Genomic DNA, 16,674 nt, shown 5'->3' with positions numbered 1-16,674 from the left:
CAGCTATGTTTACATTCTTATTATACTCTGTGTAGGATACTGTGCCTGCAAGTATACGTATAAGTGAATACTGCAAGGACCCTCATAACCGAGCACTTAAACAAATATCGAGGTTGCTATATGCAAGCTATGTGCATAGGTTTACCACCTGGCTGGTATTTTACTGGCCTGGCTGGTAAAAATTATGATTGATGCCAATGTTACTAATAGGGGCCAATTTACTAATCCACGAACGGATCGAAAGTGTCCGAATGCGTTTTTTTCGTAATGATCGGTATTTTGCGATTTTTTTCGTCGACGTCATGACTTGCGCGAATTGTCGCGACTTTTTCGTAGCCGTCGCGAAAAAATCGGAAAGGTTTGCCCACCGTTTACTAGCGCTCAATATGAAAAAGTCACGACAATTCGCGCAAGACGTAACGCTACGAAAAAGTTGCGACAATTCGCGCAAGTCGTAACGGCTACGAAAAAGTCACAACGGTCGCAAAATGTTCGTTTCCAATCCGATTTTTTCCCATTCGGGATTCGGATTCATGGATTAGTAAATCAGCCCCATAGGGTAAAAAGGGCAACCCTATATATGATGACATGATTTAAAACCAGATATTTACTCAAAATACTTGGAAATGAGGCTTGGTGTTACTCAGGCGCACCCACACTGTCAATAATTGCAAGTAATAAAATGAATAACTAAGCTGAATACCTCTCTAGTGGATAATTAGCCAATTAAATGGGAATATCTTCAGATTTACAATACTTATAAGGTGGAGCCATTACTACTTGTCTTGCCAGAGTTATACTATACTTTACTTATACTTTAAGGGGCCCATTCGTTTTCAGGAATCATGGTTTTTAGTGCTAAAAATTGTGACTTTTAAGTAAAAAATGACAAAACTTTGCCATCTAAAAGCTGTCAAGGTCATGTATAAAAACAAATAAATTGAGGTTTTCATGTTCTTTTAGTTTTCATCCCTCATTTTAAGTCATTCGTGCTTTTTATATTCTGATCTTTTAATGACTATTGAAAATGAGTTTTTTTGTGGTTTCAGAAAACTCTAAAACCAACAAAAGAAAAATGTTGATAAATGGGCCTCTAAGCTTCAAAAGTACAAATGCATTTTTAATTTTAGTGAAGGTTCACAGGCTGATATAAGTAGCAGAATACACTGCAAAACATATAGACAAATAGAGGTATTTCTGTTTCCTGTGGGTTACTTTAATAGCAGCCAGTCTCAACAACAATTAGTTGCAGTTGTATTTGTTGTATCTATATCAGAGCCAGGGTGCTACTGAATTGGTTTAAATGACTCCCTTTGGAGTTACACAGGTGGTGCAGCTGCACATGTTCATTTACTGGTAGAAAATACATTTGTTTACTATGACAAATTACAGGTTAGACAGACATCTGTGTTATAATATGCAATTTCACACAACCACATACAAAGGCTGTGCAAATGAAAAAGAAAAGTCATATTCATAATTATATAATGTTTTATTGTAGATGATTTTGAGGTAATAGTGATATCGTAGGGTGGATATCCCCATCCATGGTCATGGCCAAATTGGCTGGTGATAAGATCAATTCATTGGTCAGCCTGGTAATTTCCTTTGGCCAGTCAACTGTGTCATCACCCATAAAATGCCTTGGCCTACAGAGAAGTGCTGAGGATCATACATATGCAGGGTTGTAATTCATTTGAGCTGTGTGAGAGATCAGTGTGTATGTGTGTGTGTAAATTGTCAGCATGAACTAGAATGATTGCAACAAAAGAAGGATACTACCTACTTAACAATGAATTAGCGTATCTATATTTACTTAAAAACAGTATGAGATCATATTTGATATGTTATAAATTCAGTAGGATAACTGTTAGTGACTTGCCCTCACAAGGAAGTCTCTTTTCAGCATTTTGTACCCCAAATTACTTTTTTATGTATACAGGTATAGGCTTTATAAAAATGCTTGGGACCTGGGGTTTTCTAAAGAAAGGATCTTTACATAATTTAAATCACCAGACCTTAAGTTTTCATTGGCATCAGCCTTTGGAAAGAAATGCACCTAGATGCATCTTGGCTGGAGCAAGGGCTGTAAGATGAAAAATATATTTGGTTAAATAGATAGTTTATTTCTCTGTTGACACCTATTAAGACTGGTATAGATTTATTCAAGCTTTTAAGAACTGAAGGCTAGTCCAAATAACCTGCATTAGAGAGTTTTTTGTTTATTATCAGGTGATACCAAATCTGTAAAAGAGGAACGTAGTGACATTTGTTGAATGTGGGGGTTTTATAAAAAGGGCTGTTTTGGTAGCTTTGGTCTTTCAGAAATATTAGTGGCCCTAGTCTTCTCATTGGGTAAACATAAGCATGCATTTTAAATAGCAACACTTTGCAAGTGATGAAATGTACACAGATTTCCAAAGAGAGATCCTCCAGTAGTGTCTGAGTCTTCAGGGCAAAGGGTATCTGTACAGTTGTATTATAATGGTTGGCATTCCATCCTATCGAAAACAGCATCCAGTTATGCTTTTTGACTGAAATCCTTTAAGGATACACAAATGACCTGAGTGGTTTAAGATTTTCTGCAAAAAGCAGTGCTTACTGTTATAATTGCTCTTGTGCAAACAGCTTGAATGTCTTGGGACCTTTGCCCAACATGATGAGAAGTGTGAAGGCTCGGTGAATAATTATTAATTTAGTTGTTTCTCTTTGCAGAGAGCCATTGATGCTGATAATGCTGGAGTAAACCCCATTGGGAATAACTCTAATAGTAGCAGCCATTGGGATATTGGAAGTGCCTTTTTCTTTGCTGGAACTGTAATTACGACTATTGGTGAGTTGAAATGACACAAGAGCACATTAGGTGAATGTTCAAAACCTGCTGATATCCCAGGGATATTCTTACAGTAGATAAAAAAGCCCACATTAGTCAGTGCAGTTTCTAGAGAAACACAAATTTAAAACTGGATTAAAAAGATAAGTTATATTATTGTTATAGGCACATATTTATATTATATTCCATAGTGCCATACAATAAATGGGTGTATACATTGAATATACAGATTTATTTAAATAAACAACAAATGCAAGAGATAAAAAGAGCTCTGTCCAAATGACCTCACATAGAGTTATACACAAAGCCTTTTTTGAGTTTCTTTAATTAAAGGACTAAAATTGGCCATAACGATATCTAAAAATCAGTTGTTAGTGGAGAACTTTAGTCGCAGTTTTGAATAACACAGCCAGGCCAAAGGTAACTAACATGCATCCATCTGCTCCTAAAGGACCAACTGGTACCAAGCTTGCTAAGCCTAAATATGGCTTAGGTATAAATGTAATTTGCTTTTATATGACTGATGTCTTCTAGTAATTGAATAGAAAGTATTTCTGTAGTTCAATGGACACTGTAACATTGCACTCCAAAACTGTGTAATTGTTAATAGAAGGCCTCTAGTTGTATAGATGATTTCCTAGTGTAGCCCACTTTTGGTGTTTACTGTGGCACTACCTGCTGGAGCACTATCCTTGGCGCTACAGGAGTCCTGAGCCCCCGCTTACTATGGGGGTTTACAAGGGATTCTCCCTTAAAATGGCGTGCCTCCACCCAGGGATGGTGTTGTGGAACTATAATCCACCCCCTGGGAACTTAATAGACTTGTTATGCCCCTCTTGGGACCCACGTACTCCTGGCAGATGTACCCCACCCTGGGGTTATTCCTTACCAGCTTGGTAGTGGTCCTCTGGGCTTGGCAGATACTCAGATACGCAGACACAATTTTGTATTTGAACTAGATGCACGGTTTATTTAGGCAGGGTCCTCTCCAGGAGTGGCAAACATATTATTGGTACACAGTGCAGGGCATATCTCCTTACTACTCATTGATACTCATTTTCTGTTGGACTACTTCACGATACTCCCGCCACATGCTCCCCTCTAGGAGACCTTCCCGGTACTCTCGACAGGAGGAACCCCCTCTTGGAGCCCTCCCCGGTACTCACGCTAGAAGCATCTCCACAGGGACCCACACCGGTACTCACACGAAGCATCCTCAAATCCGAGATCCTGGACTAGTGGTGCCTTGGTACACCTTCCCTAGCCACTTGTGGCCCTGCACTCCAGCAGATGTAACGCTGGGAGGTCATAACCTCACTACCACTCCTGGAGGGGTCATGTCTGCCCATTCTAACCTATGGTGTACTACATATTACTCCTAGAGCAATCTATTACCAACTTCTGACTAAGCTGTACCTGGGGTACTCCTGCCTGGAGCAGTGCCCAAAATGTCTGCCTAACAGCACATGGCTGCAATCCCTTATATGGGCCTATGCACCACCCTGTGGCCATAACCCGAACTACAGGTATACACCCTATTAACTATTGACAACCCAGTCATCCCAGTGTCCCTGTTACTAAGCACCACCCTGTGGCCTGTCCTAGGGGTTTCTGTCCTAAGGGCCCATTTTTGGTAAACCCCTACACTAGTATTATTTAACATTCTGAGATTAAGTTCATGGTACTAGGATTCATGAGCTTTATTGTTGTACCTGTGACAGGGAGATAATGTATTTCCACAGTCACCCAATCTACAATTTCTGAGCGTTTCCTGCCCATGACATTATATTAGGAGCAATAGGGCTGTCATGGGTATTACATCTTGCTGTTCACTTTCTGTATATGTAGACCTTTGCAGATGCTCCTACCTTTTTGTGAGCTGTTTACAATTGTTGTAGAATCAGCACAGTTATGAAATTAAACAATCATTGCATGATGGTATCATTTGTGACTTGCTTCCTGGTAAGAATGACATCTGTCAGGGTCCTAGCATGTAGATAAACAGTGTCTGTGTAAAGAATTTGCTCTGGCACCCTCAGTGGGCAAGCTGTATTTCTAGTCTCTTCCCACTGAGACATTCTGCTTATTGACAGAAAATCAATTTGATCCATTTTTAACTATTTACCTTAGTCAAAACAGTGTAAATTACTTGATGAATGTGTAACATACAAAAGAATTACTTTCCCAGTTCCAAGGCCATGGGCAAGAATACCATTTGAGTATAATAGTCATGCTTTAGTTTCAGCTTGTTCTATAAAAATGTTTTACTGTATTTTAGTTTCTGAATGTCCTTAACAAAAAAAAAATAAAACACAGGAAATAATTGTCAACCAGACAAGCAGATTTTTTACAGTGTATAAATGTTGCCAAATAGAGGTTGTCTGACTGCTCCATCCCTGTAACTACACAAACCAAGTCTCAGCTGTCACAACTGCTTGTCAGTGCTGCCAACAGACTTCCAACAGTGTCATTTGGGAAACTAAAACCTCTAATGACAGCAGGTCACTTAGGCAGACTGCAGGTCAATTAGCCAGATATAATAATAGACTGCAGTACTACAGATCAAGGTTGGCCTATTGTAATGAGCCTAAGGGCTATTGCAGATGGGAAATTTTGTCATCTGTGCTTAGTCTCCTCCAGCATGGGTGGCAAAATTCCCAAGTAACATTCCTTAAAGGGGTTGTTCACCTTTTAATTAACTTTTAGTTTGACATCATAGACAATGATATTCTGATAAATTTGCCGTTAGTTTTCTTTTTTTATTTATTACGGTTTTTCAGTTAACTAGCTTTTTATTTTGCCACTCTTCAGTTTGGAATTTCAGCGGCTATCTGGTTGCTAGGGCCTTGTTTACCTCAACCAGGCAGAGGTTTGAATGAGAGCCTGGAACATGAATAGGAAAGATAAGGAATAGAAAGATATTGAATAAAAAGTAACAATAAATTGTAAGTGCACAGAGCAATAGATTGGAAACCTGGAAAGATGTAAAAGAGGGTGCAAATCATTAAAAAAACCATAAAAAAGTAAATAATGAAGACCAATTGCAAAGTTGCAAGGAATAGGTTGATAACAAACTAAAAGTTAAATTAAAGGTGAACCACCATTTTAGTGTAAATCGTCAGTGGTAAATAATGTGCCTTGCAAGGCAAACTGACCTACTGCACAACGCATATTTTTCACTACCTGCAATTTACATTAATCCTGGAGGTAAATCACCAGCACACCCTGGCCTCTCACAGGATGATCAAGCTGGTGCACAGTGCAGGGCAACGGCAACCCCTAACAAGCAGAACTTCTCAAGGAATTGCTGGCACAATAAGGTCATTTGAAAGCAGGATAAATCTTGCGTGTTTATTTTAAACGTGATGTTTCTGGGCAAGCCCCTTCATCAGACATCAGTAAAGGTGGTCATAGATTTCAGCTGCCAGTTCAGGTCCTTCAGACCAATTCGGCAGCTTATCTGCCCGTTTATGGGCACCGATGGGCCTACCCAACTGATATCTGGCCTAAAACCGTCCAGATCTCAATCAGGCAGGTTTCTGGCCGGATAGGGGACTGTATTGGCTCATTGATGGGATCCTCAATCCAACGGCCTATAAGCTCAATATCACCCACCATATGTTGGCATATCGAGAGACGATCTGCTCGTTTGGGGACCTTGCCAAACAAGCAGATCACACTGTGTATGGCCACCTCAACTTTGGACATTTTATCCCTGGCATAGAATATTAAGAATGGGTGACAAAGTCTCGTTTGCCTATACCTTTGCTTTGTTGCCAGAATAACTCCGCATAGAGAAGGCTCACAGACAGATGTTATATAAGCTGCACCATATTTTTTTAAAAGAGGCACTTGGTAGTTTCAGGTAATTAATTTTTAAAGCAAGAGGAGAGATGTTGGTTCTTCTACGTTAGCAGCAGTACCACAATGTAGTAGAATGCAGTGTGACCTCAGTTTATTATGGTATGACAACAAGGCTTAATCTAGCTGATTGATCAGCGACAAAAATCAATACAGATCAAAAGATTTTAAAACTGAGGTGGATGAGTGTCTGAGCCTTCAGATGGAATGAAACCACAGTCCACATGGATTTAGTAAAAGGTGCAAGTGGTTTTTAATGTTGTACTTCCAACGGAAACATTTGCTGTGTAATGGGCAGCATGGTGATGCAATGGTTAACATTGCTGTCTTGCCTTCCTAGGATAAAACAAGCCAGGGCACTATCTGCAAGCAGTGTCTAAGCGCTCCCCATGCTAACTGGTTTCTGATCAAAAAACCTGACCATAGTGTGTGTTAATGTGATAGGGACTTTAGATTGTAAGCTCCTCTGGGACAGGGACTGATGTACATAGTTTTTATTGTGCCTCTTTTCCACAATCCAAAAGTAGCTTTGGAAACTCTTGATGCAAAGTTTAAAGCAATGGCATATCCCAATTCTGGGCCAGATATCAATCGGGTAGGCCCGCCTGGGGTGCCCATACATGGGCAGATAAGCTGGCAAATTGTTCTAAAGGACCCAAATCAGCAGCTGAAGTGGCCCATGTATGGCCTTAAGATTGTAATGCAAGATATATACTATACAATATCTAAATTAAAATGTAAATTTACAGGAAATTATACAGAATCATCTGTGGGAAAATGGATTTATAAACAAAAATGGCTTTGATTCTTGTTTAATTGTATGTTACTCTTATAAGGGTTTGGAAACATTGCACCAAGCACTGAAGGAGGAAAGATCTTTTGCATACTTTATGCAATATTTGGAATCCCTCTTTTTGGCTTCCTGTTGGCTGGAATTGGAGACCAACTGGGGACAATATTTGGAAAAAGTATAGCACGAGTTGAGAAAGTTTTCCTGGTAAGTAAAAGTTTTGTTTCTTTGTTTTTATAATTTCAGATGTATATATACTGTTTGTAGTCACATGTAACTTGCTATTATGTCATGCAAAGCAGTCTGATTCAGTAAGACTGACATACTGTCAGTGGTTGTATTGACCATTTTAGGTTTTACATGTGTGTGCCTCTGTAGTGATCCAAGCAACTGGATGTGATCTAGACTGAATAAGGACTGACTGCAAATTAAAATGAATGAATTGTCCAGATGGGTCCATATTCACTATGAAGTGTTAATCACATTGTGATGAGGTCCTTTTTGATACTGGAGACAGACCCTAGTCATACCTTATATTGGAAGCAGCATACCTCTATACTCCAGCAAATGCCTTTAAGCCATTTATTTCAGCAGAAATGCTGCACAAGTTTTCGGTGGAACACCCCCTTCCTCAGTGGCAATTTGGACTTTGGAGACAGAACCTAACCAGTTCTAGTTTTTACTAATGGCAAATAATTTCTAGGATGTTTTTGTGCTGCATCTATGTCATATATTGCTCTAAGATAGACATAGTAACTACCTTGGCAAACATGATATGCCAGATAAGTACATCTATTACGATCTTTGGAAAAAGTATAGCAAGTGTTGAGAAAGTTTTCCTGGTTTTATTGACTATAACATACTGAGCAATTTCTCACTGGAAAAGGAAAACAGAAATATTTCAATTGAATTTTCTGGGACAGGGAGTCAAGAAGCCATTCCCTAAAAGTTTGGCGCATTTACCGACTCTGCCTTTACTTGAGAAACATCTTTGCAGACAATCTGGATATTCCAAAAAGCTATCATGTGTCAGATGATTGATGATTTTTTTTGTACACTTTATAAATCTCCAGGAAAGGGTTGATTCATTTATTAGTGTACCAGTTTCTATTCCAGTAAGCATATTCATGTAACTAATTCCGTTCTGGCTTTTGTGCAAACACAGAGCTGTGGGGTCTACTAGCTGTCACCATTTTTCATAAGGAACATTGATCTCCATTTTCCAGAGTAGTGTTAGTCATCATTCTCTGTTGCAATAGACCTCAGCTTTCCTTTGAGCATTTTTGAGAGATGATAATCATCGTCCTAAATTAAAGGGAACTGTTACTTATATTCCCAATGTTGAGCATTGTTCTATTTTCTGGGTGAAGTATGATTTTCTCTTCCCAATAAGACAATAAATAGATTTTCTCTAATCAAAGTGAACAGCAATTTCCATCCTCTAATGCTGTTGTAATTCAGTAAAGTATTAGGATGCCAGCAAACATATCAGATTTCAGCACAGAACGGCATACATGAGCTGTTCTGTTCCAAAATCCACTCCATGTTCCTGCACCCAGTACAACACAATGGCTCTGGGTACAGGCACACAAAGAAGTTTTTAGGAGTGTAGGGTCAGATTGCCTGTGTGTGGCAGTAGCCTTAGGCTATTATTATTGGTTTACAATTCCTTTCTTTATTTCAGTATTCTGCTGTCTTTTAATAAGTAAGCATTTACACAAATGCTATATGGCAGGGCTGGGAAGCCTATTAAGGTCATGAAGTATGTGCTTTAATCTTTGACAGACAAACAATGGACAGAAACAATCCATAATATGCATTAATTAGCATATAAAGAGGGTGGATCAAAGAAATATCTATTATAAGCTTCATCACAAGAGGCTATAAAAAAAGGCATTTTTTCAGTTTCTTTCCATATTTATTCGGGTACAAATTCAACCAAAAAGAATAGAATGCATCAACCAATTAACATATATTTAATTATCCTCAGCCACATATGTTTTTGCTCATTTTTGCTCATTTTAGTGACCAGAAACTTCTGCCAATAATTTTGGCATTATAACCATCTGCCTAGAGGTTATTGCCAGGTCTGTTCCTGGTAAATACAGATCTTTATAGACTATACTTTTCAGACTGATCTGACAGTTTCAGAATAATCTATTTATTGTATCTACAATAGTAACTAAGGAATTGATGTATCTAAGAATCTAGAAGGATTCCAGCAGTTTGATTTCTGAGTTATTAAAACTTTTCCTACAATGAGAAAAGTTTGACAAAAAGATAAATATCAATTCCACAGAATAAGCATATTAAATCAACCTCTAAATGTTTTTTACCAGTAGGTAGGAACTTCCTGCGTTATGGGCAAGGTAACACGGGGCAGATAGTCAGCCTGCAGACACACACACACATGCACACATGCACACATGCATGATCCTAAAGTTGATTTAAAAATGATTTAATATTATCCTTGCTCTGGATGTCTTCTAGTTTCTTCAATCTTTTCAGCTATTCCATTACTACTAACTTGTATTTACTACCATTATAGTTCCATGCCTTCTAATTTTCTTAGTAGCCCTAAAGCCCTTATGCAAACAATAGATCTTGTGGTGTATTAAACTTTCTCCTAGTGGGATATTACACATACAGTACTTAGCTGTCCTCTGTTTAACAATATATACCAGTGTGTGCGCCAAAATCAACTTCTCCAGTAACTATTTTTTCACTTTTTTTTTCTTAGTTGCACTCAAGCAGTGGACTTTTAAAGGGGTGGTTCATCTTCATTTCAACTTTTAGTATGTTATAGAGTGGCCTATTACTACCAACTTTTCAATTGGTACATTTTTCATTATTAGCCTTCCTCTTCTGACTCTTCCCAGCTTTCAAATGGGGGTCACTGACTCCAGCAGCCTAAAAACTATTGCTCTGTGAGGCCACATTTTGAAATGTTATTGTTCCTTTTTATTACTTATTTTTCTATTTAGGCCCTCCTCTATTCATATACCAGTCTATCTTTCAAAAAAACTGGACAGCTGCTGAACAAAAAGCTAAATAGTTCAAAAACTGCAAATAATACAAAATAAAGACCAATTGCAAATTGTCTCAAAATATCACTCTCTACATCATACTAAAAGTTATAAAGGTGAACAACCCCTTTAAGCAACTAATTATGCTTGAGATTATTCCCCAAACCATTATATCAGATTTCTCTACTTCAAGTCTTCGATGGATTTAAACAATCCCCAGTATGGCCACAGCAGATGTAATTAGTAATTAGGTTTTTTTTTTATAAATGCATGACCTTGCCTTAAAGGAACATTATAATCAAGAGATTGCATATTTGTGTCTGAAAGCAAGATGCAGCATTTATTGAATTGCAATGGTATTTAATTTAATTTTATACATACGCAGCTAGAAACACACAGCTATCCAGATGCCTTTCCCTGCTTCAATGACTAGCGAGCTTTTGAAAATTGTCCAAAATTATTTACAACTGTTTTCTCCTCTCTTCATAAATATTTTCTATACTCCTCCCTACATCTATTTAAAATATCTTTGTGTAAAAAAAACAAAACAAGTTGATGGAGACGTGTGTGTGTGTTCAGGGAGACTGTGTGTTGTTGCTAATCCAGTGCAGATATATAAGGCAGTGATCCCCCAACCAGTGGCTCGGGGGCAACATGTTGCTCACCAACCCCTTGGATGTTGCTCCCACTGTCCGCAAAGTACTGTAGGTGCTTATTTTTCAATTGCTTGCTTGATGGCAAGTTTTAGTTACATAGAAACAAGATGCACTACCAAACAATGTCTCCTGTAAGGCTGATGCCACACGCGGCGTAGGGCTGATTTTTTCGGCAAGCGGAAAAACGCTTGCCGAAAAATCAGCCCTACGCCTGCTACTTGTGCCTGCACCCGAATGAATGGGATACGCTCGGGTGCAGGCACATGTAGCCGATAAATGCATGAAAACGCGAGAGAATGCAAAGTCTCGCGTTTTCATGCGTATATCGGCTACATGTGCCTGCACCCAAGCGTATCCCACTCATTCGGGTGCAGGCACAAGTAGGAGGCGTAGGGCTGAATTTTCGGCAAGCGTTTATCCGCTTGCCGAAAATTTCAGCCCTACGCCTCATGTGGCATTAGCCTAAGCTGATAGTGTGCACAGAGCCTGCCTACTAGCCAATCTTAGCCCTTATTTGGCACCTCTTATGATGCATGTGTTGCTCTCCAAGCCTTTTTACATTTGACTGGGGCTCACGAGTAAAAAAGGTTGGGACCCCTGATATAAGGTGTAACCAGAAGGGGCAGAAGAGAAAGGACTGTACCTAGTGACCATGTTAACATTGCACTTAGTTGTGGCTATAGAGGCCAAATATTCTTATCAGGTATATGTTTTCATTTATGACCTTGGATGGTTACCACATCATAGAGAGGAATTGTAGTAGCATTAGGTTTATGATATTTAGGACTCATTAATACATCTATGGACTTAGCCCTAGAAAGAATACTTAATCAACGAATAGTTTATATCAACCTATTAAAGAATCTTACCAAACTTACATATCAGTAAATATTGCCCTTTTACACAATTTAGTGATGGGCTGTGTGCCCCCTTTAGAGATCACAACTGTAACAGGAGTGGGGGTTTGAAGCCAAAGCCAGGATAATAGCTGATCAGATTCCCAAGAAGGGCGAAACCAGTCTGTAGTTGGGAATCTGATCAGCTATTATTCTGGCTTTGGCTTCAAAAACCCAGTGGGTGAGCTTTAGCCTATAGGATAAACCCATGTAAATGGGATTTTTCTAAGAGCCTTATGGAATTTGTTCCCAGAATCCCTTTGGTCTATTTGCATACATTTAAGGCGGTCTCCTCAACCCTTTTGACTTAAATATGAGATATTAAATGCAATATATTTTTATAGAGATCTCTATTGTTTGGGGGGTATAGTTTTCCTTTAAGCAACGATTTATTAAACTACATAGTGAAGAATTATATTTGACTAATAGAGATATTATATGTATTGTCAGACGTGCCTATTTCATTTTCCTACTATTCTAATTTTGAACGTTTTTTTTTTACAAAAGATAGGGGTTTATAAAGTTATTGATTGATTTATCAGCAAGGTAGGATTGTATATTACATTCTTCTTTTGAATGGTGATTGGAATATCTAAGCCTCTTTATGTGTTTTCTGTGATTTCTCTTTGTTTCTATTAACCTGTATTACCTAGTAATGCGGTAGTCACACGTTTGATTTAAAAGATTATAAAATAATTAGTTGAATGCTGAGTGCTAATTAATCAAAATTTACAACACATCTGTGCATCTATGAAATTTTAGACCACATTGATACAAAGAGATGCTTCAAAAACCAGGGAGAACTGATTTTTCTGATGTTTATCACAGACTTTTGAATTATTTTATACTGATAAACAACATTGTTGGGAACAGGAGACCATTTTGTCTTTTTTTGGTGTTAATTGTAATGTCAGTACTGTAATTTCCTGGCATCAGGTAAACATTAAGTCATATTGCATTTGGTACAAACTTTTTGTTCCATAGTTATAAATAGACAATAGTGCATATAACTAATTTTGAACAATTAGCTTGCAAAATAATTGTTTTTAATAATAAAAGTGAGCTTTAACTTCTTCTTCAAGGTGAGAGGTATATAATTATCTTACAAAAAAATGATATTTTTCAATACTAGTTATCCCCTCCCTTTTGAGTGCTTGAGTCCCAGACATATGCCTGCAATATCCATTTATATAACAGACATGTAGAGCAGAGAGTGACAGGTCACTGAGGGACATAATCATTTTTCTGTAAGAATAATCAATCTTGTTAAACTTATTTTAAACCTGGAAGGCTTCTCAAATTTGCTTGCCTATCATTTTGATACCTCTCCCATGACTGAAAGTGCAATAATTATGTAAATATGATCTCTACTATAAAAAAGAATCTACTTCCATATACTGAAGACAGGTTTACTAGCTAATATAATTGCAATTTCTTGTGATGCAGCTGAACAGCATAGTTTCTTTAGGAAAGTAGCTATATATCACTAATATCAGATTAACAAACGAGACTAAACTAACAGAGATTTTTTTCATAATCATCCTACAGTTATACTCTGTATTAAATTGCTTGCACAGCAGATCTTTTACAAGAGATTGTTCACATAATTGAAAGGCTTTACCATAGTACAGTCTCCTGCTTTACATTACACCAATAACACAATAATACAGATGAGGAAAACAATAGAAATTTTCCCCTTTGATCACAGAGGCAATGCAGCTTCCTACAGTCGATTTATGTACCTTTCTTTCCAGAAGAAGCAGGTGAGCCAAACGAAGATCAGAGTCATTTCTACAATATTGTTCATCGTGGCTGGCTGCCTGGTATTTGTGACCATACCTGCTGTCATCTTCAAACAGATAGAAGGCTGGACAGAACTGGAATCACTTTACTTTGTGGTGGTTACTCTTACAACAATTGGCTTTGGAGATTTTGTGGCAGGTAAGTTGAGCATGTTTAAGCTCATATGATAGCAGATAATAGGGCTCATTTATGACTTAAAGTGCAGTTGCAGTCCAGGAAATTTCCCATCAAAATGTGCTCTTTGCATTTCCATATAGTTGTGCTCAGTCCTTCCTGCCTCCCATCCAGTACAGTTACACCTTTTGAAGCAGCGGAACCCTACTAGCACCAGCTCTGGATGAGGCAGTAGCTCCAGGGTTTCCTCAGAACTGTGTGGAAATAGGCACAGTGCACTTGCATCTAATAATTGGGTGCACATATAACTGGTTCACAGCAAAGTGTGAATGCAATTGTGTTAATATTGATACATCAGCTGCAATTGTGTCAGATGCAACGCCATCTTGTGACTGCAACAACACTGGAATTCTGGAAAAACTTCTGCATTATAGGAAAAAAAACATGGCAAATGCAATTGAAACTGTGCTTTGCTCACTGCACTTGCAGAATTAAATGACCCCTAATGTCATTTATTGTCAGAGGGTGTAAATTCATACTGAGAATAACAGTTGGTTGGTGAAAAGGTTGGGCATTACCAGTTTTTATAAATTACAAACCCATAATGCAGATAAAGGACACAGGTCAGCAGCAATTGCTTTATTGAGTCATCTTATATAATCTTTATTATTACAACAAAATACAGACATAAACCACTTTTGAACTGCAGTATATTTGAGGTTGCTACTAATTAGTAATGGGGAGTAACTGCTTGACTGCTTGTACTTCCCACTCCATCATAAAAAGAGAACACTTTCAAACAAGCCTCACAAGTCTGACACCTTCATCAGGGATTATAGTTTTTTTATTATGTTATTCAGATTTGCATGTACTTGTAATTGAGCAAGGCTGTATTTATATCCACTAAATGCCATATTCTACTGCTGATGAAGTGTAGATTTTGTGTATATCATGTTTACACCTATCTGCATTCAGTCAGCATACTAAATCATTACAAGATGTTGTCCTCAAATCAGTGGCTTGTGCAGATCTGACAGTACAACAGGATGAGCGAAATCTGCAAAGCTTTTCGCGAAACCTTTTCCAAAATTTGCTGCAGAATTTTGCCACCTGAAAAATGCAGCACAAAAAAAATCAATTGCAAAAAAAACCCCATAGACATAGACCAATAGACATTTTGTGTGAAAAAAGCAATCCATGACTTTAATGACTTTCGTTCATTTTTCTATGGTTTTTGGAATTTTTCGGCAAAATGAAATGGGACAGATTCACTAAATTCTATCAGATTTCATTCTTTCAAATGCTGTTGCTACAGGTAAAAATTGAGATTTATTTTTCTTACATATAAAAAGCAAATGCAAAGCTTTTCCAATGCTCCCTTCTGGCTACATCTATGCCGTTTTATTTACTGGGTATATACAATTAAACAAAAGATGCAAAGTAAAAAAGGGATGTGATAATGTCCAGCAGAACTAAGCATATGGGGTGCTGAAGCAGCTCTATTCAACACTACTAGATGACATCATTTGCTTATGAATTATACATGCTGTACATCTGGATGAGTATGGGGGCTGAGTGCTCCAGACTGCTGCCTCTTGAATAATCAACTATCCATTAATGTATATGTTCTTGTCCATTTATTTTGTTCAGGAACAGTTGATGGCCAAATGTTATATGTGTTCAACTGCCATTCAATGTTTTCTTCCAATGGAAAACCTTTTGTCAGCACTTGGTAGATGTATAGTCTTGTTTTCTGCAAGATGAGGATTATGTGAAAGAAATTAGTGATGCCTATAACTATATTTAGTTATAAATAACCATAGAATGCATTTTGAATTTATTCCTGACAACCCACAGCATGCTTTGTTTTTGGGTATAAAGGATTTAATATGCTTTAAGGATATGGAGAGGAAGGATTAAATATATAATCTGATGGGAAGAAGGTGGTATGTTTAAAAAATGGGTAAACGTAATATGTCTAAGAAATGGAAAGAGAAAGATTACATAATTATAAGAGGGAAGGTGATAGGAATACTCTGAGGGTAGAAAACAAAGAATTCTATTATTTGAGGGCAGTAGAGAGGTTAATTTCCTTTGAATTGAGGGAGGGGGGAGTTAAATATACTCAGAGGAAGAAAAGAGGGTAAACTATAATTGGACGCAATGAATGAGATACATATATACTAAGGGGGAGGGAGGCGGGTTTTCAGAATGTAAAGAATAAAGTACATATTTTATCTAAGGGCAGGGACAGAATAGGTTAAATAGATGCAGAAGGGAATAAAAAATTGCTCAATGTACTCCAAAAAAGGAAGAAAGGTGTGGATCTAAAGTGAAGGACTGTGAGAGGTTAAAGAGTACTCCACATTTAAGCTCTTAAAAATAAAGGTCTCAAGTATATTTTTGTGTTGTAAACCTTAATTTTTCTTATTTTACCATAATAATCTGTTTTTTTTTACCATGCTGTATTATCAACACCTGCTTTTCTCTCTTACTTTATTTGAATATATTCTCTATTTATTTTAATTTGTACCCTATCGAATGCAATTTGACCCTTACCTTCCCTGCTTTCTCTTGCTGTATTTTACGTTACTGCATTTTTTAGCATCTGTGTTGCCTGGTTCGGCCAGTCTATCTCTGTGTCTTCTTCAGTAATTGTGCTTGTGTGCCATAGCCCTTTACCTGATGTAGATTT

General features: G+C 37.7%; 1 protein-coding gene across 2 annotated transcripts in view; it reads left to right on the top strand.

Moving 5' to 3' along the window:
* Positions 1–16,674, top strand: part of kcnk10 (potassium channel, two pore domain subfamily K, member 10) — a 53,332-nt gene that overhangs the window by 23,749 nt on the left and 12,909 nt on the right. For both annotated transcript variants that reach the window (XM_012969586.3, XM_002933194.5), the window contains exons 3-5: positions 2,716–2,833; positions 7,531–7,691; positions 13,817–14,003. In XM_012969586.3, the coding sequence (XP_012825040.1) occupies positions 2,716–2,833; positions 7,531–7,691; positions 13,817–14,003 (466 nt within the window). The remainder of the gene's footprint in view (positions 1–2,715; positions 2,834–7,530; positions 7,692–13,816; positions 14,004–16,674) is intronic.

This window comes from Xenopus tropicalis, chromosome 8 (assembly GCF_000004195.4).
Source record: "Xenopus tropicalis strain Nigerian chromosome 8, UCB_Xtro_10.0, whole genome shotgun sequence".
NCBI lineage: Eukaryota > Metazoa > Chordata > Amphibia > Anura > Pipidae > Xenopus > Xenopus tropicalis.
The sequence above is the reverse complement of the archived record's forward strand: the minus strand, read 5'-3'. Positions and strand labels throughout refer to the sequence as shown.